Source organism: Cucumis sativus, chromosome 3, assembly GCF_000004075.3.
Source record: "Cucumis sativus cultivar 9930 chromosome 3, Cucumber_9930_V3, whole genome shotgun sequence".
Taxonomy (NCBI): domain Eukaryota; kingdom Viridiplantae; phylum Streptophyta; class Magnoliopsida; order Cucurbitales; family Cucurbitaceae; genus Cucumis; species Cucumis sativus.
In genome coordinates, this window is record NC_026657.2 from 38,862,668 (window position 1) to 38,882,873 (window position 20,206).

At 32.5% G+C, this 20,206-nt stretch overlaps 3 protein-coding genes across 5 annotated transcripts; 1 reads left to right on the forward strand and 2 right to left on the reverse strand.

The window, feature by feature from the left end:
• Nucleotides 1-2,345: 2,345 nt before the first annotated feature.
• LOC101207397 (serine--tRNA ligase, chloroplastic/mitochondrial) lies at nt 2,346-6,140 on the forward strand. 2 transcript variants are annotated; one of them, XM_004136382.3, is made up of 10 exons: nt 2,346-2,684; nt 2,800-2,948; nt 3,183-3,276; nt 3,359-3,507; nt 3,596-3,688; nt 4,123-4,302; nt 4,627-4,793; nt 5,204-5,338; nt 5,447-5,540; nt 5,641-6,140. In XM_004136382.3, the coding sequence occupies exons 1-10, from the start codon at nt 2,387-2,389 to the stop codon at nt 5,914-5,916; spliced, it is 1,635 nt and encodes a 544-aa protein (XP_004136430.2). In that variant the 5' UTR covers nt 2,346-2,386; the 3' UTR covers nt 5,917-6,140. The 2 variants fall into 2 exon arrangements, with proteins under 2 accessions (XP_004136430.2, XP_031738682.1); XM_031882822.1 differs by lacking the exon at nt 2,346-2,684 and having other exon boundaries at nt 2,806-2,948; nt 3,176-3,276.
• Nucleotides 6,141-6,507: 367 nt separating this feature from the next.
• On the reverse strand, nt 6,508-10,300 carry LOC101210336 (thylakoid lumenal 29 kDa protein, chloroplastic). The gene is made up of 11 exons (XM_004136228.3): nt 10,102-10,300; nt 9,916-10,014; nt 9,623-9,707; nt 9,408-9,442; nt 9,000-9,065; nt 8,846-8,886; nt 8,440-8,570; nt 8,067-8,173; nt 7,360-7,497; nt 7,049-7,183; nt 6,508-6,918 (listed from the first exon to the last, which is right to left on the reverse strand). Exons 1-11 carry the CDS (start codon nt 10,258-10,260, stop codon nt 6,808-6,810), a joined length of 1,107 nt encoding a protein of 368 aa, XP_004136276.1. The 5' UTR covers nt 10,261-10,300; the 3' UTR covers nt 6,508-6,807.
• Nucleotides 10,301-10,824: 524 nt separating this feature from the next.
• LOC101207155 (O-fucosyltransferase 7) lies at nt 10,825-16,006 on the reverse strand. Of its 2 annotated transcripts, none has more exons than XM_011654259.2 (13): nt 15,760-16,006; nt 15,125-15,508; nt 14,637-14,735; nt 14,391-14,490; nt 14,207-14,274; nt 13,516-13,604; nt 13,255-13,435; nt 13,052-13,180; nt 12,792-12,925; nt 12,499-12,712; nt 11,907-12,091; nt 11,697-11,792; nt 10,825-11,391 (listed from the first exon to the last, which is right to left on the reverse strand). In XM_011654259.2, the coding sequence occupies exons 2-13, from the start codon at nt 15,281-15,283 to the stop codon at nt 11,235-11,237; spliced, it is 1,611 nt and encodes a 536-aa protein (XP_011652561.1). In that variant the 5' UTR covers nt 15,284-15,508; nt 15,760-16,006; the 3' UTR covers nt 10,825-11,234. The 2 variants fall into 2 exon arrangements, with proteins under 2 accessions (XP_011652561.1, XP_011652563.1); XM_011654261.2 differs by having other exon boundaries at nt 14,391-14,472; nt 15,760-16,005.
• Between the last annotated feature and the right edge of the window lie 4,200 nt (nt 16,007-20,206).

Below are 20,206 nucleotides of genomic sequence, written 5' to 3' on the forward strand. Positions count from 1 at the left end.
TGTTACACATTCATATAAAATCATTTATTGGTGTGAAAGCTTAAACTTAGTCTAAAAGTGTGTTTCCTCCAATGGGTCCATTACATAATTTGTTGTTTTAAATTCTCTATTACAAAGTCAAGCCATGAAAAATCAATTTTTTAAGTGTTAAAAAGGACTCCAAGTCTTAACTATTGACTTTTATATCTATGATAAAAATAAAATAATAGATTAAAAGCGCTTTGAATGAAATGAAATGAAATCACGAGTCAATCACGGAGTGGTTTAGAAAGAAAAAAAAGGTTGATAGTTTGAACTAATAATAAAAAGGAAATTGAAAAAAACGAGATTACGATTAATTTTGTTATTTCATCTTGAGCAATTAATTACGTGGTAGTTACTCCAATAATATTTGTACCGAAACACTACATGAACTTAAATGGTACTTCAAAATTGTCTCAATAACGATCCTACTTTTTAATTAAGATATTTGACCAAAAAGTTAAATTAACTTAATAGGAGTGAGTGTATATAGGGTTACGAGTGAATTAATTAAATGAAACATGCAATAACACGTTGAGAATCAATTTAAAGTCAATTATTTGTATTGCTTTTCTCCGTGAACTTTAAACCAATTGTGGAAATAATTTTTGGTAATAATTTTGAGTCATTGATACGTTACAGTGACAAAATATTATCATTGATAGAATCTAAAATTTTAGTATAGTTTGTAAATATTTTAATTTATTTTACTATTTTTAAAAAGGTTTATTTTTTGAAGTTTTGATTTTTATTTTCGTTATTTAGATAATTAGAATAGAAGAATGAGACTATGTATATGAAAAAAAAAGAAGAGAATATCTATTATGTTTTAAATTGAGTTATTTTTGCAACACGTTGATATCGTTGAACTTTTTCTTTTCAAGTTTTGGAGTATTTTTTTAACTTTAGAAAGTTCATATATAATTTCAAAACAAAATACAAACCTTGAATGTATGTTTTAAGGGCATTTTTAAAAATAGAAAAATAAAATAAATTATAGCAAAATTTTGGGTTTTAACGATGATAAAAACAGAGACTTTTATTACTGTCTATCACTGCTATTGATAGAAAGATATTAATGTCTATCGACGATATAATCTGAAATTTTATTATAAATTGTAAATATTTTTTTCAAATTTAGTATTTTTGACGATTCTCCACTGTTTTACGGTTCAAGAAGTTTGCAAGTTTCTATTTCACACCTAAAATATACCAATTTTTATACTGGGTCAACTTCTTGAATAATATTATTTTACTTAAAAGTTAAATTGTTAGAATTTTTTAAATAAAAATTATTGTAAAGGTGTTGAAAATATTTATAAAATATCACAAAATTTCATGTTGAACTAATAATAGATTTATGCCAATATTTATCATTGATAGAACATAAACTTTGTTATATTTTTATAAATATTTTGGTTCGTTACGCTATGTTTGAAAAATATCATTATATATATATAATCGAAAAATGGTCAAAAATAGCAAAATACACAAAACCCTAATGAATTTTGGGTAATTTAGTAATAAAGTCCAAAATATTTACGGCACATATAACAAAATAAAAAGTTTATGAAACTAGCCCTTTTTTAAAAATATTACAGGTTTGCTCTTTGCCGCTTTTGAATTTCGCCCGGTCCTGATTCTTCCTTCTTCCTTTCCATCTTCTTCATAGCGACAGTTAGTGGCAGCGTTCTCTGTCTCTTCTTCTTATGCAATTTCTCTTTTATATGCTTTTGAAATCATGATAATTGTTCCACAATTATTATTATTCTTTTTCACTATACTTCTACTATTATTATCTTTGTTTTCAATCAATCATCAATCTTGTATTATTATTTTTCAATGTGTCGTGGATAGAGATGAACTACCTGAGTGTTTACTATAAGGCTTTTCAAAATTATATTGTTTACCATGAATGACGTGCTCATGATACATGAACTACACGATGGTTTGCTAGGGTTTTTTCACAACCATCATTTATCACGAACAACTTGATCGTGTATAATAAACTACACATCATCATGTATCATCATTTACACAATCGTTTACTAGAACTTTTCAAAATCATCGTTTATCATGAGCTAGAATTACATGTGCACGTGTAGTAGTTTAGTTATACCATGTGTTGACTGAGATATTTTTTATATTTCTTAGTTCGGTAAACTTTTTTTGATTTTAAAATTGTTGGTAAATATTTCGTCGATTTGTTATAGTTAAAAGAAAGATTGATGAATTTTTGTTATTCAATTATTTTTGTTGTTCCTTTTTGGATTGTAAAGAGTTTGCTTTTTCATTATATTATTAGAAGAAAGAAAAGCCCAATCCTTCATTTAATTTTTCCCCTCACATTTCCGTACAAGAGAAGATGAAGATAATGATAATGGGGGAAAGGGGTGCCATCCGCCATTTCCATTCCTTCCCGCCAAGCCATACCTTCCCCAAAGCTTCAACAATGGGATTCCAAACCCTTAAGCTACCTGCCTTTCCAGCCTCTTCCACTTCCCGTCTAATGGTACTGCCTCCCACTAAAACCCCTTCTCTTACTTCTCTTCATCCTTGTGTCCGTACCCACAGACCTCCATCTCGATTACTCGTTCGGGCTTTCTCATTGCCGTCCGTCGAATTCGACCACCCTCCCTCTACAATCGCCGGAGAAGAAAAGGGTAATTTAATTTTCTCATCTTTCTTATTGTCCTTGGCATTTATTTGATTCCTCCAATTTGCGTGGTGAGAAATGGGTGTTTGATGTTGTGTATTGTTGTTCTTGAATTGGATTAGTTGTGAAACCTCAATGGAAAGCTTCAATAGACTTCAAGTGGATTAGGGATAACAAGGATTTGGTGGCTTCAAATATACAGAATCGGAAATCTGGTGCTAATTTGGAACTTGTGCTTCAGCTTTATGACAAAATGTTAAATCTTCAGAAGGTTAGATTTTGATTTGGTTTTTCCTCTTTTCTTTTCTGGGTGTTGACTCAACTATCATATGGATTGATTCTGTAGTCATTCTTGCACCATTGTAGATGCATTATTACGTCTATTGATATTTTCATCAAAATTTTATTTGCCCAACTATACATGAGGACAGACCATCATGATCAAACTAGTTTTTTTGCTCCTTTTTAAATCAATGCTTAGCTAACTGTTACTCACAGATTCCAGGAAGTTGAGCAGCTTCGTGCTGAGAGGAATATGGTTGCAAACAAGATGAAAGGGAAGCTGGAACCATCCGAGCGTCAAAAACTCATAGAGGAAGGTATATACATTTTTCTGTCTGAAAATATCATTTCATTCTCAATTTCTTTGTTACCAAATTTACTCTGGTTTTCTCTTTTCAGGAAAGAATCTAAAGGAAGGATTGGTTTCTTTGGAAGAAAATCTTCTTAAACTAACAGATCAGCTTCAACAAGAAGCACAATGTATACCAAACACGACCCATCCGGATGTTCCTATCGGAGGGGAGGACTGCTCGATAATAAGAAAGATGGTATTTCTGCTTTTCAAACTCTGAATTATACTTTCTTGCCCCAGCCTTTTTGGATGGTACATTTTACGCTCTGCAATCTCTTTCGTAGGTTGGTAGCCCGAGGGAGTTCAGTTTTCCTGTTAAAGATCATCTTGAACTTGGGAAGCAACTGGACATTTTTGACTTTGATGCTGCTGCTGAGGTACAATCCTTGTTCATTTTAAGGTACTCAAGAGTTACTATTTCACCTTGTTATGTCTATATAAAAATATCAGTGAGAAAGCTACCATTACGAGTCTTTAAAAGATAAGTAACTTAAGCTTTTGAACTATCCGGCTATTACTGATGTTGTATGTCATAATAAGTTAGATGTTGTCCTCATTTACTTTGATTATGAGTATTGGTTTAGATGTCGACTGGTTCCTATCTTCCTTTAAAAAGTGTTGTTTCCATTTTAAAAAAGTATTGGTTTAGTGGTTCATTGTCTCTATGTATGACTTGACCACTTTTGTTTAGTTTGAGATATTCAATCCATCGCCCTCAGTCTGGCCTATTCTTATTTTAAGCTTATATTAGTTTCCTTATGTTTTGTAATGCAAAAACGGCCTTAATGTTATACTTTACTGATTTATACAGGTTAGTGGATCTAAGTTCTACTACCTGAAAAATGCGGCAGTAACATTAGAATTGGGTCTGATCAACTGGACACTCTCTGAAGTTATGAAGAGAGGCTTTACTCCTTTAATAACCCCGGAAATTGTTAGGTCCACAGTCGTTGAAAAGTGTGGATTCCAACCTCGTGGTGAAAATACTCAGGTTTTGCCCATCTTTTCTCGGTTTTTTTTTTTTTGGTTTTTATTGTATGATTACTACATTCTATGTTGCGTGATAGCTTTCCAGTACAAGATAATTTCATCTGTTCATAGCATAGCCATAGACATTTGATTTGACACAGCTTTATAATTGCAGGGCTTATTATAACATTCCTTATACATATAGATGTGATTTAAATGTCATTTTTAATCGCTGCTATCCAATCTAGACAAACCCCAAGAAGAATGAATGCCTTCTTCCCAACTATATTATTTGTTAGTTGTTTTAGCTAGAATCCTTTCACACCCTTGGCTTGTTGCTTGACAGGTTTATTCCATTGAGGGAAGTGACCAATGCCTCATTGGTACTGCAGAGATTCCTGTAGGAGGGATTCACATGGACTCCATCCTTTCTGAGTCTTCATTACCTTTGAAGTATGTTGCTTATTCTCATTGCTTTCGTACTGAGGCAGGTGCTGCTGGAGCGGCAACAAGGTACCAACCGACATACTTCCTTGGTCGTTTTCGTTTTCCTCAGTTACTCTATTTTGTATAATGAAGGCATGTTTATGAGTGCTTTTGAAGCGGTTAAAATAACTTTCTTTTTCATCGTTTGAAATCACTTAGGAGTTAAAATGTAACTTTAATCAACCAAAATCAGTTTAATGTTTGATTTTTCGTTCTTAAACTTAATTTTTAAGACATGATTTTCAACACGACAAAACTAATGCTAACAATTTCAAAATTCTCCAACATGTACCGATTCTTTTTCCTAAAATCATCATCTCTAAATGAACAAGAACAAGCCCTGAGCCTATCCCTTACCTCTTTTGTTTCACTCACATCATTAACGTAGTTGCCTCTTCTCTAACAAGCATTTGATTTATTAATCTGATGATGAACAGAGGCCTGTATCGAGTTCACCAGTTCAGCAAGGTAGAAATGTTTATATTTTGCCGTCCTGAAGAGAGTGAGTCTTACCATGAAGAACTCATAAGGATTGAAGAGGACCTGTTCTCATCACTAGGATTGCATTTCAAGTAAAAAATCTGCTTTTAGTTATATATTCATTGTCATTGTATTGTTTGAACAACACATCTGTTTTTTCCTTTTAGTTGCCCCATCACACTTCATTTCTATTATCGTAGGACCTTGGATATGGCCTCAGCAGATTTAGGTGCACCTGCTTATCGAAAATTTGATGTGGAGGCATGGATGCCAGGTTTGGGACGATATGGCGAGGTACTTCACTCTCTCCCTCCCTTTGTGTCCAGTAGGTACAATTAGAGTTAAACTGTTGTGAGTCACTTCGATCTTATTTATAAATCATACCTGTCAACAGATATCAAGTGCATCGAATTGTACAGACTATCAAAGCCGTAGATTAGGAATCCGATATCGTCCCCAAGAACAGGTACCATCAACTTTGAAGAAGGGCAAAGGCAATCTAGCGCCAACACAATTTGTTCACACGTTGAATGCAACAGCATGTGCTGTGCCTCGAATGATGGTTTGCTTGCTTGAAAATTATCAGCAGGAAGATGGGTCTGTTATTATTCCTGAGCCATTGAGGCCTTTCATGGGTGGTCTTGACCGCATTTCTCCCGCATCTGCATAGAGCATCCTGAGGCAATTTCAACGTTTTCTTATTCCACAAGTTTCAAATTTTGCAGTCTACAACATATTTAGTGAGTAATTCAAACAATCGATATTTACCTGATTGATTTCCCAATTGTAGTTTGTGGTTTAATTATTGGCAGCTGATTGCTAAATTACATTTACTTGGCTATGATTTACATATTTCTGAGTAGTGAATGAAAAAATTTGGATTAATCACAGAAATCATGCTATTTTTCAGATCCAGATCGAACTCCAAATTCAATTCGGATTGGATTTGAGACTAATTAAAACTACGTGTATCCAAAATTTAAATTGAAATTTTGGATAAAGTAAAATAGTTTCAATTACAGATCGAATTCCAAATTCGTATTAGGTTAAAGTAAAATAATTTTGTCCAATATTTAAGCTTAGATCAATTGAGTGTGGTAGTTCCTTCATTAAAAAGGTTCAGAAAGCAACCTGGAGAATTTAATTCTCCCTGAAATGGTTAAAGTTTACCGAAGATCATAAACACGTATGCCTTTTCAAATCAAGCGTATACATTCAGTAAAGAAAATTCTAACGGAATTTACAAAAACATGTTTGTCTGTTTCTGTTTGAAAGATGATATGTATTAAATATAGTACTATCCCTGACCGGTATTAAATGCTTGCTCCCCTTTTGGATGGTGTACGTTAGCTGAGACTTTTGCCTCCTAAGGTATTTGAATTGAAGGGGAAAGAATGTGAACAGAATTGGAACCAACAATTTTAGTGGAATTTCAATTGTAAATTATGGCCAATGCCTACAAAAACAACTCTTCCCATACAATTCTTGAGAAGCCTGCCGTTATAAAATCGGTTTCAGAGTAGCTTTCTTCACCTTTATCAATCCTTTCAAGACTATCCATCTATAACTTGAGTTTGCTCAAATCAACTTTCTTAACTGGATAGCTATAAGCCTCGTAATTTATCTGCTGTCCCAAGCTACTTATTTTTGTAAGAGTGGTTATTAGATCAACCTGAAGGAATAGATCATAAAGCTAAGTGTGAGAATACGAGGTCAAATGGAGATGTGTATTATATTGGGTTCATATATGTAAAGAATGTGATTAGACTGAAAACAAAAGCAGTTAATAGTCACGTACTCACCTCATAATCAGTTTGAGAAACCGTTTCACGGCTTCGTTGATACTTTTGAACCCATGGAAAAACATCAGGATCTGAGGCTAGTAATTCCTCAGTTGCTGCCTGATCAGGACCCAGAAATGCGGACAGAACTGCCAGCTGCCGGAAGTCCAAACAAATTTTTAGCATATTATTGTTATTACTATACTTCGCTGCAGAGATCAATTTAAGTTTTTTGACATATATAATCCGCAGGGAATATTGGACATGTTTACTATACTTGTAAGACAGCAAAGCCAAATATTTCAATTGGAACTTTAAATTAAGGAGCATACCTGGCGGGGACCAAATCCAATGGCCGATAACTTTTCTTTCATTTCCTGAACGCTAGCTTTCTCCCAGATGGGGACCCTTCCCTCAGGATCAGGCGCTTCGGCATCTGATCTTCCAAATTGTCTTTCAAACAACCCCCACTGTAGGCACAAGGAGACACTGTTGTTTGCGTTATGCCCCCAATAGTAAAAATTTGCAGGATGATCATGTTCTTTTTTAACACAAAATTCGTAGCTGCTATGTGTAGACTACAATTTTCAGAACAAAACATCTTTTCTATCAATTTGGACGAAGGCAAAGATATGGCCAATCCATTAGAAGGAGATAGAAAAAATATCCTTAAATCAGCTCAACCAAATATCACACTGAACAATTTGCTCATTCACCAAGAAATTTGGTTGAGTTGATTAAAGAAGATTTAAGAAAAAATGTGAACTTAGAGAACTGGACCACATAGAGGATTGTCAGCTCAGTGAGGCAGTATCACTACATTCACTGTGTAATTGCAAAAAGAAGACGTCATTAATAGGGAATCACGTCAACCCTCTACTTGAACTGCCAAAAGATCCTCACTTGGTGGATGGATGTTAGAATGAGCCTGCGTAAGATTGTCAGTGGGTGATCCACAGACACACTTGCACAGGCTCATACATGTACTGGATGAGTATATTTGTAATAAACATTCAGATGTCCATGCAGCATAACTGACCTGCCCGTTGGAGCCATATGCACTATATAACAAACTCCCCTTTTCCTCATTCCCACCACATTTTCTGATGGCAGATGCTAGAAAGGTGGATTTAACGCCACTTTGTGCTGCATGGAGAAAATGAACTTGATCTCATTGTTATTGTTTATTCAGAAAAGCCACAAGCTAATTACCTCTACTCCAACTCATCCCTAAATAAATCTGAAATTTTCTATAAATTTGAGGGGCTAGGAAGGTCACAACTTAGCTAATTACCTGCAACATTTTAATTTAAAAATAAAAACTAAAAAAAGAAGAAGAAAAAAGGGTATCAGAATGCAATTGACCAATGCATGGAAGAAGTTCAGAGACGGAAATTGTTAAGACATTAAACCTGCGAGTTGAATAAGATCTGCGTAGGAAATAGGTCCACCCTTTGAATAAGAATCTATCTCCTTTTTTGCTTCCTCTATTAAACTCATAGCAGCAGACAACTTGGCGTTTTCAGGTCTGGAAATCTCTGAACTTCATGGCAAAAAGCATAGAAAAAGAAGTTAATAGATTTTATAATGAAGAAAGTGCCAAGGTAGTTAAATAAAACCAAACTACGTGATGCATGACATGATGCCTGAAAATAATTTTGAACTGGAAAACGTGGAAGGATAATGATTTCAATCTATTTATAGGATACCATACTCGAATCATCAATGATGCACCAGACATGCAAAGTCTTTTTTGAAAATAATGTGAATGTTAATAATTTATTTCCCAGCAAGGACATAACATCTAAAATGTAGTACCTAAAGCGGATGGATCCATTTGGCCCTCCAGATTTAGTAGCCTACAAACTTGATCAAATTGTATTAGCATCTTCCTTCAAATCTTTTAGTTTGTCAATGCAGTAAAATCAAACCCAGTTGTGTAATTTTAGGAGAGGAAGTATTTTTGTCTGACCTTATCGTAAGTCACAGCATCATTTAGTGCCAATGTTAAAAGGGAGGGAACAATGTCTGGATTTTTCTGAGATAAACAAACGAAAACAAAAGAGATAAGTATCTACTCTGAGAACCGTGTATGATTATAAGAACATTGATCCTTCAACCATAGCAATTAAAACCAAAATTTGTTGAGAATAGGATTAAATGTACACTATCCCATTTAAGCTTCTGGGCCTACTGATGCTAGCATAGGTCTAATAGCTCAAATCCGTAAAATGTTGTTCTTCCTTGTTTCACATGTTGAATCTCAATTCAAGTATCCAAGCCTTAACATTACAGGATTTGTTGAGAATGTACTAAAAAAAATGTAAATTCCACCTTAGTCTATCAGCTTAAATCTAGTAATGAATTATGGGACTTATACCTTAATAGCTGTATAAAGGGTGCTCTTGATACTTGCTGCAATCAATAATGTAAAACCAAAATAAGTAAAATATGCGTTTGTAAACATGTAACCGCTTGAATCAAACTCATAGACTAGAATTATTTACTAGACATTTCAAGCACTAGGGAATGGTAAGATTAAGATCAAGCAAACAACCAACTGAAAAACAGTAATGCAGACTAATATAAACTTACACAAAAATTCAGATCGCTGTCTACGCTGTATTAAATCAGCAGCATAAGCCGGCTCTACCATTAGGTCAGAGTTCACCATTAATCCCTAAGGAAGAGGTCGCAACTGGCAGAAACTCATCATCATATCATTCAAACTCATTCAAGCTCATATATATAATTTTCTAAAAGTAACAGTTCGATCGCTCACTCTCTTCATACATTAAGTTGTAAGGCACTAGTCGAATTAATTCACTGGCGAAACAAATATCTCTTAGTAAAGAGAGAGAGAAGAGAGAAAAAGAAATAGCTCTCACCAGGGCAAGAGTACCGCCAAAACCTTGAAGAACATCTCTTCTACTAATACGATCCTGGTTGCTAGCATCCGTTTTGACGTGAGCACAACGAAGTTTGACCTGAAAATGAAAAAGAGAGAATGTAGGATGAGGGAGGAATTAGAAGGTGGGATCAGAATGAAATTAAGAAAGGGAAGAGTTAGTTACAGTGAGGGAGGGAAATGAAGAAGTGGGGGAGGAGAAGGCGGTTTGAGGAGGAAGGAGAGGGAGAAAGGAAGGGAGAGAAGAGAGGAAAGAGAGCGCCATTGTTGTTGATAAAGTGAAGTGTAAATGGAAGGAGTAGGGAAGAAGAGAGAAAAGTTGCATAGGAGAGGAAAACAAAGATTGTGAAGCGCTATATTTGTGGAGAGTGAGAGTTTGTAATCATATCCTCATCGATCCAGACTTTGATGCATCCATCTCTCCTCCACGTCATTTCCCCACGCCCACTTTGTTCTTATTGTTCTTTTAATATATATTTTTAGGATTTACTATTATTATTGCCAAATTTCAATGTTTATCAAATTCAATTTTTTTAAATCAATTTCATTACATTTTCTCTGCTTTTGATGTATTTCTTTCAATAATTGTAGTTATAGTTAACTAAGTAAATTTATGTTTCATACAAACAACATTTTAGTCCATAATTAGGATGTATTGAAGTAAATTATTTCTCCAATTAACCCCACTTTATTCAATGAATGTTTGTAAATTTATACAATATTATCGACATAAATCTTTCATAATTAACTTCGTTTTTCGTTTTACTCGAAATATTTCATTATGGAAGATAATAGTTATATAGTCAATTTTTTATCTAGTCAATATAAAACCAACCATCCAATTAGAATTGATACAAAGAAAAAGAATATATCCAAAAACGCAATTAAATTATTAAGAAATCAACAATCAATATAAATGAAAAATCAAAACAGAGAAAATATCATATTACAAACGAAGAGGCACCTTTCAAGGTTATAGAGAGTTTGTATAGCAAGCTCCTTTTAAAACGTTCCATGCTCATACTCAAATAAAAGAGGCAAAACTCGTCTAACTTAATTGATTACATCATATGAACAACGACTATCTATATAAAATTAAAAGGCAACAAGAAGGTTGCGTAAACGTAATGGTAATTGGTAACCTCAGCAAAAGCTAATTTAGCCGATGTCAGCTTCCGATATACAAACTCTCTATATCCTCAATGCCCTCCCATTGATATCAAAAAGCCTTCTTCTTCTTCTTCTTCATGCCACAAATTTCCTCTGTTAAATCTGATATTTATATGTACTTGTTTTTTCTTATCGACGAATGAAAGAAGAAGTTTGTGAATTTGGTTGTTCTCTCTGACATAAACAGTCAGGCAAAGGATTAACATAAAAAGCTTCTTCTGAACGAAACCTATCCATTCCTCTAGTTCCTGAAATGGGGCCTTTTCTCTTCCTTGCAGATCCTTGCCTAAACAACAACACACGACACTGTTTTTCAAGTACATATTGTATTATAATAATCGGCTTTTGTTCATCATTTTCTTCTGTCATACAGAGGATTTATACAACTTCTCTTCGAATATAAAAAAAAAAAAAAAAAAAATTATCGTCCCATTGGGTAATAGTTTCATTTTTGTTTTCTGAATTTGGCTGAGAATGCAACTCTTTTACTTAAAACTATAGCAGGAAAATGAAAACAGCTAGCATAATTTGCAAAAACTAAAAACGAAATGGTTACGAAAAGGAATGGATGTATTCTTTAAAAAAATGTACCTTCTTTTATGCAATTCAATAATTCGGCTGGCTAAGTTATTGCCCTCTTGCATGGTTCCTTTTTCAAGCTTGTCAAACAGACGAACAAGGGATTTTCTGTTTGGTAATGTTCAGAAGTTAAAGATTGTTTTCACCACCGAATTTGGTAATAAAAAGTTATGGCTAATGTGGACACAAAGGAAATCAAAATATTATGTAAAAAGGGCTTGCCTGTCTGGTGATATTGTTCGCCTATGTCCAAGGAAACGGCGGTGACCTTCAACTGCCCTGGCCATGTTTCCAGAATATGAGGATATAAATACATCACTTTCAACAGATACAATGTAATCCAGAGCAGCCATTTGAGATGCATGATGAACAAAAGGTTCAAGCTCTTTAGAAGATGCCAAAAATTCCTGAAAAATTTTGAGATTAGAGGAAGCAACATTGGAAGAGTATAATAGATAACAATATCATTGCACAATCTATTAACATTCTTTCATACCATTTAACTAAACTTGATCGATGCCGATTGTTTCCTAGCTTAAGGTGAGTTTTAGATGTCTCTTTAATCACATTAGAACCATTATTAAAAAAACTTATAGGGTTTGGTTAGATAAATAAAAGTGATTTTGAAACTTTTAAAAATATTGTAAAAGAATACTTAAATTGCTTATGGAAGCACTTAATTAATGCTTGAAGAAGAAATACTCACTTTAAAACACTATTCCTATAAGGCATTCCAAATTCATCCAAACAATCTTCTACTAAAATAATACAAGAAGTGAAAAGCACCAAACTGTATGTTACTGTAACTCCTTACCTTCCTCATTAACAAGGGATATCGCAATTGGAAATCAGACATGTGTGATTCACCCCCATATATATCACCTGCGGCAATGTATATAGGAGTATTTGATGGGTATCCAAGAGCGTTTAGAAAAATTCCGACCTCTTTTGGAGTAAGGGGGCAATACCCCTTGGCTCTTTGTTCCTTGGGATCAATGTTTTTTACTTTCCAGTAAGATGTGTTCTCCCTGACAATTTAATTTATAAGCATATGTTAGGCATCAAACAGTCAGCAACCATACTGAGTTGCTGCTTGGTCCTCCATACCTAATCATCTTTAGCTCGTCAGCTTCTGCAGGAGACAAATCGTGTGTGCATCCACTGAATGCTAGCATATCCTTCTCATACCGTAAATGCAAAGCAATGTAAGGACCATAAGACCTCATACGGTCCACCAAAAGCTATATGACAAATGAGGTCCATTAATTTACAGGAAATATTTCACAAGGAAGAAAGATGACAAATTCAATCCTCCCTATAGGGAAGAAAAGAAAAAGGGCAAAAGAAATTCAGGTATGTTAGGTAACCTTTCCCATAGCTTCAATTTTAGGTGAAAACCGCAAGGCTTCATAACAAGCATGACATCGCAGCTTCTGTATGTCAGCAGGAAGATTGTTATTTGCTAAGCGAGAATCAGACTTTGCAGCTCGAATAACCTGCAGCAGAAAGTAGAAAATTAGCATTTGTAATTGTTGATAAAAGGTCCGTGGACAGGAAATTATTAAACTACCCGATGATTCTTCCACATGCTAGCTATCTCATCTCGGTAGTAATCAATGCCAGACCAGCTTCTAAAATGCTTAACTGCTCTTGCAATGGTAGCAAACTCCTTAGGAAGCTTCTTAATGACTTTTACATCATTGGAAAGAGCATTAATAAAATGATCTTCATCAAAAATATCTGAGAAGTTGCTGCATAACAAACGAACGTGAATTGAAAAACTTCAGATAAACAACAAAAGAAGACTAGATATGAAAAAATTCAAATTTACCTAGAGTCGTTCCAAAATGAATGCTTGTCAAGATCAGGAATCACGAGGGTTGCATTAATTATACGTGCTATTGCAACCATGTCACATATCTGCAATCGAAGGGTAGGAACAACCTTAGTTCTCAAACATTTGTGCTGTATTTCATATAGCGGACACAATGTTATTCACCAAAGTTTAAGATATATATATGATGTGAAAACAAAAATTACAACTACTGCTTAAGCCTACATCTGTGAAGTAATTTATCAGTTTGTCTCACACATGAATTGATGAAATGAATACTAACTCAAGTCTCTCTCTAAGATAGAAAATGAACATGCAGTACAAACTATCATCTCCATGACTTTTTAGAAAATTTATGGGACTATAAATTATACTATCATGAACTGATCTCATTAATTACTGGGATTTTTCTAATATACCACCAGAATTATTTATAGTTATTTTGTGGGTCCACCAAACTTCTTCTGACTTTATTTATTAGTGTATAGTTGGATGTTTATTAGTAACTAGGGATACTTAAGTATTCCTGTGTGATGTTTCAACCACCAAAAAGCATTAAATCGACATTTTCTCCTAGAATCAAATGAACCTTAATTTGTATGAACAAAAAAAACTTATTCCAGACACCCAGGGACCAGATCATGTGAGGAGAATGAGGAAGCCGGTGCAAAAAAAAGTGATTACAAACCCCAGCGCGCATTTGATTAAGCCCTCCATTTGTATGAACCAGAAGGAAGCCTCTCGTCTTTCCAGGAGCTGAAAAATCCCCCAAAATGAAACAATAATAACAAACATACAAGTGTAGGTACACATAATAGTATTTTTTTTTTTTTTTTTGAAGTAGAGAAGCAAATAACTCCGAACTGTCTTACATGAGTAATTAAGACTAGGCTTAGTGCAGGGAAAGAAATTACGACTCGACGGAGGAGTCCAAAGATCATCCAAAGCTGAGGTCTGGCTGCCACAAGCCAACTGTCAAGTCTAAAGTAGTGAAAAGACATAACTACTTTCGCATTGTAAAATGAGTTAAGCAACCGTCTAGTCTTCTCCCCTATTCTAATAAAAAGTCAAGAAGAACAGCAAATCGGAATGAAAGCTTAAAAGTATATAGTTTTTACCTTGTGGAAAAGACGAGGAGCTTTGGACCAACGAAGTGGTGAAAGCTCTTGTGTCAAGCTTTGCCCTGTAGCCGGTCTCTGAAACTTTAATCCAAGTTGCTACAGAAATGAAAAAGAAACTTAAAGAACGCAAAAAGAAGGATGAGTCCAAAAAACGTTTTATTCAACTACACAATCTGTCTGGTCATTGAGTAAGAAACAAGAAAAAGAAATAGGAAGTAAAGAAATCAACCGGCAAAGATACATAAATTTAATTCCAAAATCTGGAAAGTATGAAGAGTAGTCCGAACAGTAACGAAAAACCGCAGCGCACGCACAAACAGAAAACAGAGAGAAGAAGATGAAATTAACAAAAAGAATAAGATCGCAACAGAAACAATCAATAAAGAATAGAAGACACTGAAATTGAATAAACAAGAAAGAAAGAAAGAAAGGAAGGAAGGAAGAATAGGCGAAAAACGAATTGATCAAGGTCCATGATGAATCACCTCAGGGAGTTTGTAAGATCGAGAGAAGATCGGAACGTCTCTGGATGAAGGAAAGACCTGGACGGGAACGGACAACACAGCAACTAAGGCCATTGAGCAAATAGTACATGTTAGAAGCTTCCTCATGATCGAAAACGCTCTTCTCCGCGGCTTCGGCATTTCTCAATCTCTAAAAACAGAAACTATCAAGAAGACGACGATTCTCTCTCTCTCTCTCTCTCTCTCTCTCTCTGAAGCTCAGTCGGTGTAACAATGGCAGGCGAGCGTTTTAGAGAGAAGGAAAAGATGGGCGAAAGCAATGGTGGGGGGTTACGAATTTGGGATGAGCTTTTGGTTCTTCTCTTCTTTCACTTCACTTTTGCCGCTCTGTTTCCGGCGGTTTTTCTGACAATATTTCTCGTTAGCGTTCGCAAGGAAGTTATTATTTATACGAATTAAAACAAAATCGCATCAATACTTTTTTCTATTTTCTTTCGAGGCTTTTTAAAAATTAAAAAAAAAAAAAACTTAACTAAATTTCTTTTTTTCTTTTTATTATGAATTTAACTTCTAAACCTCCTAAAATCTCACCTTTCAACCATCACTCTAAAATGTACAAAACAAAAAAACTAGTTAGTTAGTATGAAAAATTCTACCTCCGTTTATTACTTGTCACACTAATACTAATACGATGTGTAAGTCTATCAGCATCAATTTGAGCAAGTGAAATTGACCTAAATGGAAGCCAACCATGAGTGGAAGGGTATGAAGTTAAAAAAAAAAATGGAGTGTTGATCTGTTGTGGTAAAAAAAGGGAAAAGTAATGAATGAGTTTGAAGGAAGGGAAGAAGTGTTAAGAGGGGAGAGCATGGATCCCAATGAAGCACATCGGGTGAGGTGCGTATATTTATGTAGCCTCTGCCATTTTAAACCACGCACATGTCTCCATTATATATTTATTAACTCACTTCCATTTCCATTTTTTCTCTTAATTAATATTACATTATAATAAATAAACATTATTTTCATTCAATTCTCTATTTCTCTTTTCTTTCTTCTCTCACATCTCATCAAATTATATTCTTTTCCAATTCGTTGAGGAAAGTGCTGTCTATCAAAACAATACGAAAAAAAAAATTATAAAGATTTTCCTTTTCTTTTTTCCATATAAGAATAATATTTTTATGCTTCTGCTTTATAATTAAAAACTAATTTATTTAATTTTAATTATTCTATTCTTAATAATCCTTAAATATAATCTAATCTCTTCTTACCTTTTTATTCAATATATATCTAATATATATATATATAACTTTTAACTTTTAGTTTTTTAGTAATAAAAAATATTTTTAGACACAAAATTGTTTAATTTGTTGTATAGGATAGTAGTTATTTGTGGCAATTTAATTAGCTCAACTTACATCAAACTTTATTAAATTGAAATATAACAAAGGATTGAAACTACTTCTAAAATATAACCAATTTAATTTTAAAATAGTTTCAATCTTTTCACTATTAATAAATACAATTTTTCTTATTAATAATCTTATGTTACTATAATAGTGTGGTCATAATATAGTTTGTTTTGAAATTAGATTATTTTTGTGTTTGGGTCAAATAATAATGAATAAATATTTTGGTGATGTGAGAGTTTTGAAATAGGGATTACAATCAAGGATTTGAAAACTTTTTAAATAATATTTACTATCGTAACCTATTTATTAGTTAACTACAGTTTTATGTTATTATAATTGAGTTGTAATATTTGGAGTGTTTATAATTTTGAAATAACGTCCGTGAAATGAAATTACAAAATTATATAATTAAATTAGGTAATTATTATTATAATCTTAGATTTTATAATTTACTTTAATATTTTCATTTCCATTATCTTTCAATTTAGTTTCTGACATTTTTGTTTTTGGAGTTTACGTAAACATCATTCTGTTTTCTTCTCTTTTCCTTTGTTTTTTGTATTCAAATGAAAAACAAATGAATAAAAGTTGGATCGAAACTTTTTCTCTGACATGAAAAGAAAAAAATAATAATAATTTGAAGGGAAAAGAAAGAAAGAGAAAAAAATTAACAATTTATGCTTAAAACTTGATTGCGTGTTGTTGGAAGAGAAAGAGAAGCACTTTTGGAGTGCTTCATAGGTCAGGTATTGTTCTTTCTCATTTTTTGGATATTAATTATACCTCCGGTAGAGAGAGTTTTACGTGACTTTTATCGTTTTTGTAACGTAGACAATTTCGAACGTAATCACTTTGTGAATGTATGTACGAGTTCCTCAAAATTATTTACGAAGGACTTTTGAATTACCCATGAGTTATTTAGAGATTTTTTACGAGTCTTTCCGCAGATTTGCATGAGTCTTTTCTTTCAAGATTTTTCACGTGACTCCTAAGTTCTTCGTGAGTATTATTGAGCTTTCCTGGCTTATTTGAGCCTCTCTACTTGGCTCTCTCGTAGATCTTTTGAACTATCATTGTCTGCACTCCTCCCTCGTGGATGTTTTGAGCTATGGTTTAAGCTTCACAAGGATCATTTGAGCTACCACTAAGCTTTCTATGGGTTCTCTGAGCTACCTCTAAGTTCTTTCTCATGGTTCTTCTCAACTATCACTTGATTTTCCACTTTTGACTCTTCTATAGATCTTTGATTCTAAGTTGTCTTACGAGTCTTTTAGTTGATACGTATTTGGCATAGATTAATTAAATTATAATTTTTCAAAAAATATTTAATAATATATTCATAAACCATAAAACTAACCATCATTGGTCGTCTAAATTCTAGGTTTTCGTTAAGTTTTTTATTATTACAAAAGGTAAGCTAAAAAAAATCAATATAATTTAACCCAAAAAATCTTTCTAGTTTCAACTTAGCTAGGTATTTTCTTTTCCTATTTAGTCTTTAAATTTCAAAATTTTAAACTTATAATTCTTCAATTTTGGTTTGATTTCAATTAAATCAATACATTTTTAGTTGATTATTAACTTTCCTTTAAACATTGTCTCTCAAACTTTTGATATTAATATATATATATATATATATATATGTTAATTTAAAATTACTAATAAATGACATTTTAAAATCAAATTTAATGGTGGTGAAAAACATAACAAATTAAAACCAAATTAACCAAAATTATTTCAATTCAATTAATAGAGATAAAAAGATAACTTTCGAAATTTAAAAATCATTTTCATACAATACTCAAATGTGAAAGCTAATACTAAAGAATGAAAATGGTAATATTTTGAAACTTGAAAAAGACAAAAAGAGATTAGATCTAAACCATAGGAATAAAAAAAGAATTTTCTTTTCATTTTTTATTTTTATTTTTATATTATTTTATATTTGTTGATAAAAACAAAAGTGTTAATTAAATGGAAGAGATTAATTAATTAAATAAAATTAGTGATCTAAGTGAGCGTAGTCAATACGGAGCAAAATGGAATTATGGGAATGAAGACCCACGCTGATTAATGTTCTTAATTACTTCAACTTATCTCATTAATTATACATTTTCTTCGTCCACTGTGAGACTTACACTTTAGACTTTGTCTCTCTTCATTTTTAACCTTAAAAAATATTAAAAAAAAAAAAAATTAAAACGCTCTGAGTTCTAATACGTTCATAATATGTTCATGAAAGTAACAATTTAGTCTCAAACATTGTCTCTAATTTACAACAACTTAGTTCCTATACTTTTATTTTTGTAATAATTTAGTTTTTGTATTTTTAAATTTTTAACAATTTAATACTTAACACTAATTTCTACGATAGTAACTTACAGAAACTAAATTGTTACAAAATTAAAAGTACAAACTAAATCGTTACCAATTAATGTTTGAGAATTAAATTGTTATTTTTATAAATTTCATACATTGAAACGTATAAAAGAAAAAGTTTGTGATTGAAGATTATAACATCAGTTTTTAAAAACAGTGTTCGAATTATTGCAAAATGGTGAACTCAATAAATCTAAAAACATGAAACTAATTTGGATTCTCTATTAAACATATAAATTTTATTTGGTTTTAAGTTTCAAAATATTCTAGTGAAAAGGTGTTGCCTCGATATCTAAATATCATACTAAAATTGACACTACTGATTACAATTTCTTTTTGAAATTGTTAATGCTCTAATTATTTAGAGAGAAAAAAAATTATGATTTGTTACATTGGTGAAATTTTGAAAAAGAAACCATTTATTTAGGTGAAGTTTAGTTGATTTTAAATTAACACCACTCAAAGTTGAAAATTATAAATTACATTTTGTTTGTTAATATTAAATTATACTCCATAAACTAAGTAAAAGTCATGTTTTTTTCTTAATACAACAATGAAATTACGATCATAATATGTTGTTGACACAACATTACAATCACCTCATCTCACAAATACAAGTATCTTTCCAAGCAATACAAAATGTTATCATAACAAATAAGAATATATATATATATATATATATAAATGACAAACAAACAAGAAGGTTTATTGTTTGATGTTATTAATGGTAGTGGAATGGGTCCAATTTCAATAGAAAGTGCCTAAGGGACTATGAAGGGCTAATGTGTTGAATAAATATTGGCAATAAAATCCACAAACCCATAGTGATTCCTCTTTATTCACTTTCTTTCTTCCCCCACAATAATTGTAATATGGGTGTGGTTGAAATTAAAGACATTTCACTTTTATTATTTCCCTTATACTTTTGAAGGCAACAAACATTTAGTTCAATTGACGTTAGTATAAGTATTTACACTTCGAATTCTTTTACTCTCAATTTATACTAAAAAGATGAAAGACAAAAGAAGCGAATGAACATGGTTTATGTTAAATGATTTTTTCAAAACAATAGTAATTAAAGAAACTCAATTAATCAAAAACTAATTATGGGGTCAAACAAAATAAGAATAATAATGATATTACTTATAATCCATATTGAATTTGAAAAATGTACTGCTTATGTGCAAGGCTTATCTACCTCCCCACCTCCCCAGGGGATGAGAGAAAGAGAAAATTGATATTAGTTTATTACAAATTTGATTTATCGCTATTTTCTGTATTCATTGTATTAATAAAAATAATAATAATA

What these genes read in the sequence shown, in the direction of transcription:
- LOC101207397 (XM_004136382.3), top strand. Translation starts at nt 2,387, where the DNA reads ATGAAGATAATGATAATGGGGGAAAGGGGTGCCATCCGCCATTTCCAT. An exon ending in AAATGTTAAATCTTCAGAAG is followed by an intron (nt 2,949 to 3,182) that starts GTTAGATTTTGA and finishes CACAGATTCCAG; the next exon opens with GAAGTTGAGCAGCTTCGTGC. An exon ending in GCTGCTGGAGCGGCAACAAG is followed by an intron (nt 4,794 to 5,203) that starts GTACCAACCGAC and finishes GATGATGAACAG; the next exon opens with AGGCCTGTATCGAGTTCACC.
- LOC101210336 (XM_004136228.3), bottom strand. Translation starts at nt 10,260, where the DNA reads ATGCAACTTTTCTCTCTTCTTCCCTACTCCTTCCATTTACACTTCACT. An exon ending in TTGGATTTGGTCCCCGCCAG is followed by an intron (nt 7,184 to 7,359) that starts GTATGCTCCTTA and finishes GACTTCCGGCAG; the next exon opens with CTGGCAGTTCTGTCCGCATT. An exon ending in TTTCTCAAACTGATTATGAG is followed by an intron (nt 6,919 to 7,048) that starts GTGAGTACGTGA and finishes CTATTCCTTCAG; the next exon opens with GTTGATCTAATAACCACTCT.
- LOC101207155 (XM_011654259.2), bottom strand. Translation starts at nt 15,283, where the DNA reads ATGCCGAAGCCGCGGAGAAGAGCGTTTTCGATCATGAGGAAGCTTCTA. An exon ending in GCATGTGGAAGAATCATCGG is followed by an intron (nt 13,181 to 13,254) that starts GTAGTTTAATAA and finishes TTTCTGCTGCAG; the next exon opens with GTTATTCGAGCTGCAAAGTC. An exon ending in ATCCCTTGTTAATGAGGAAG is followed by an intron (nt 12,092 to 12,498) that starts GTAAGGAGTTAC and finishes AAAATTTTTCAG; the next exon opens with GAATTTTTGGCATCTTCTAA.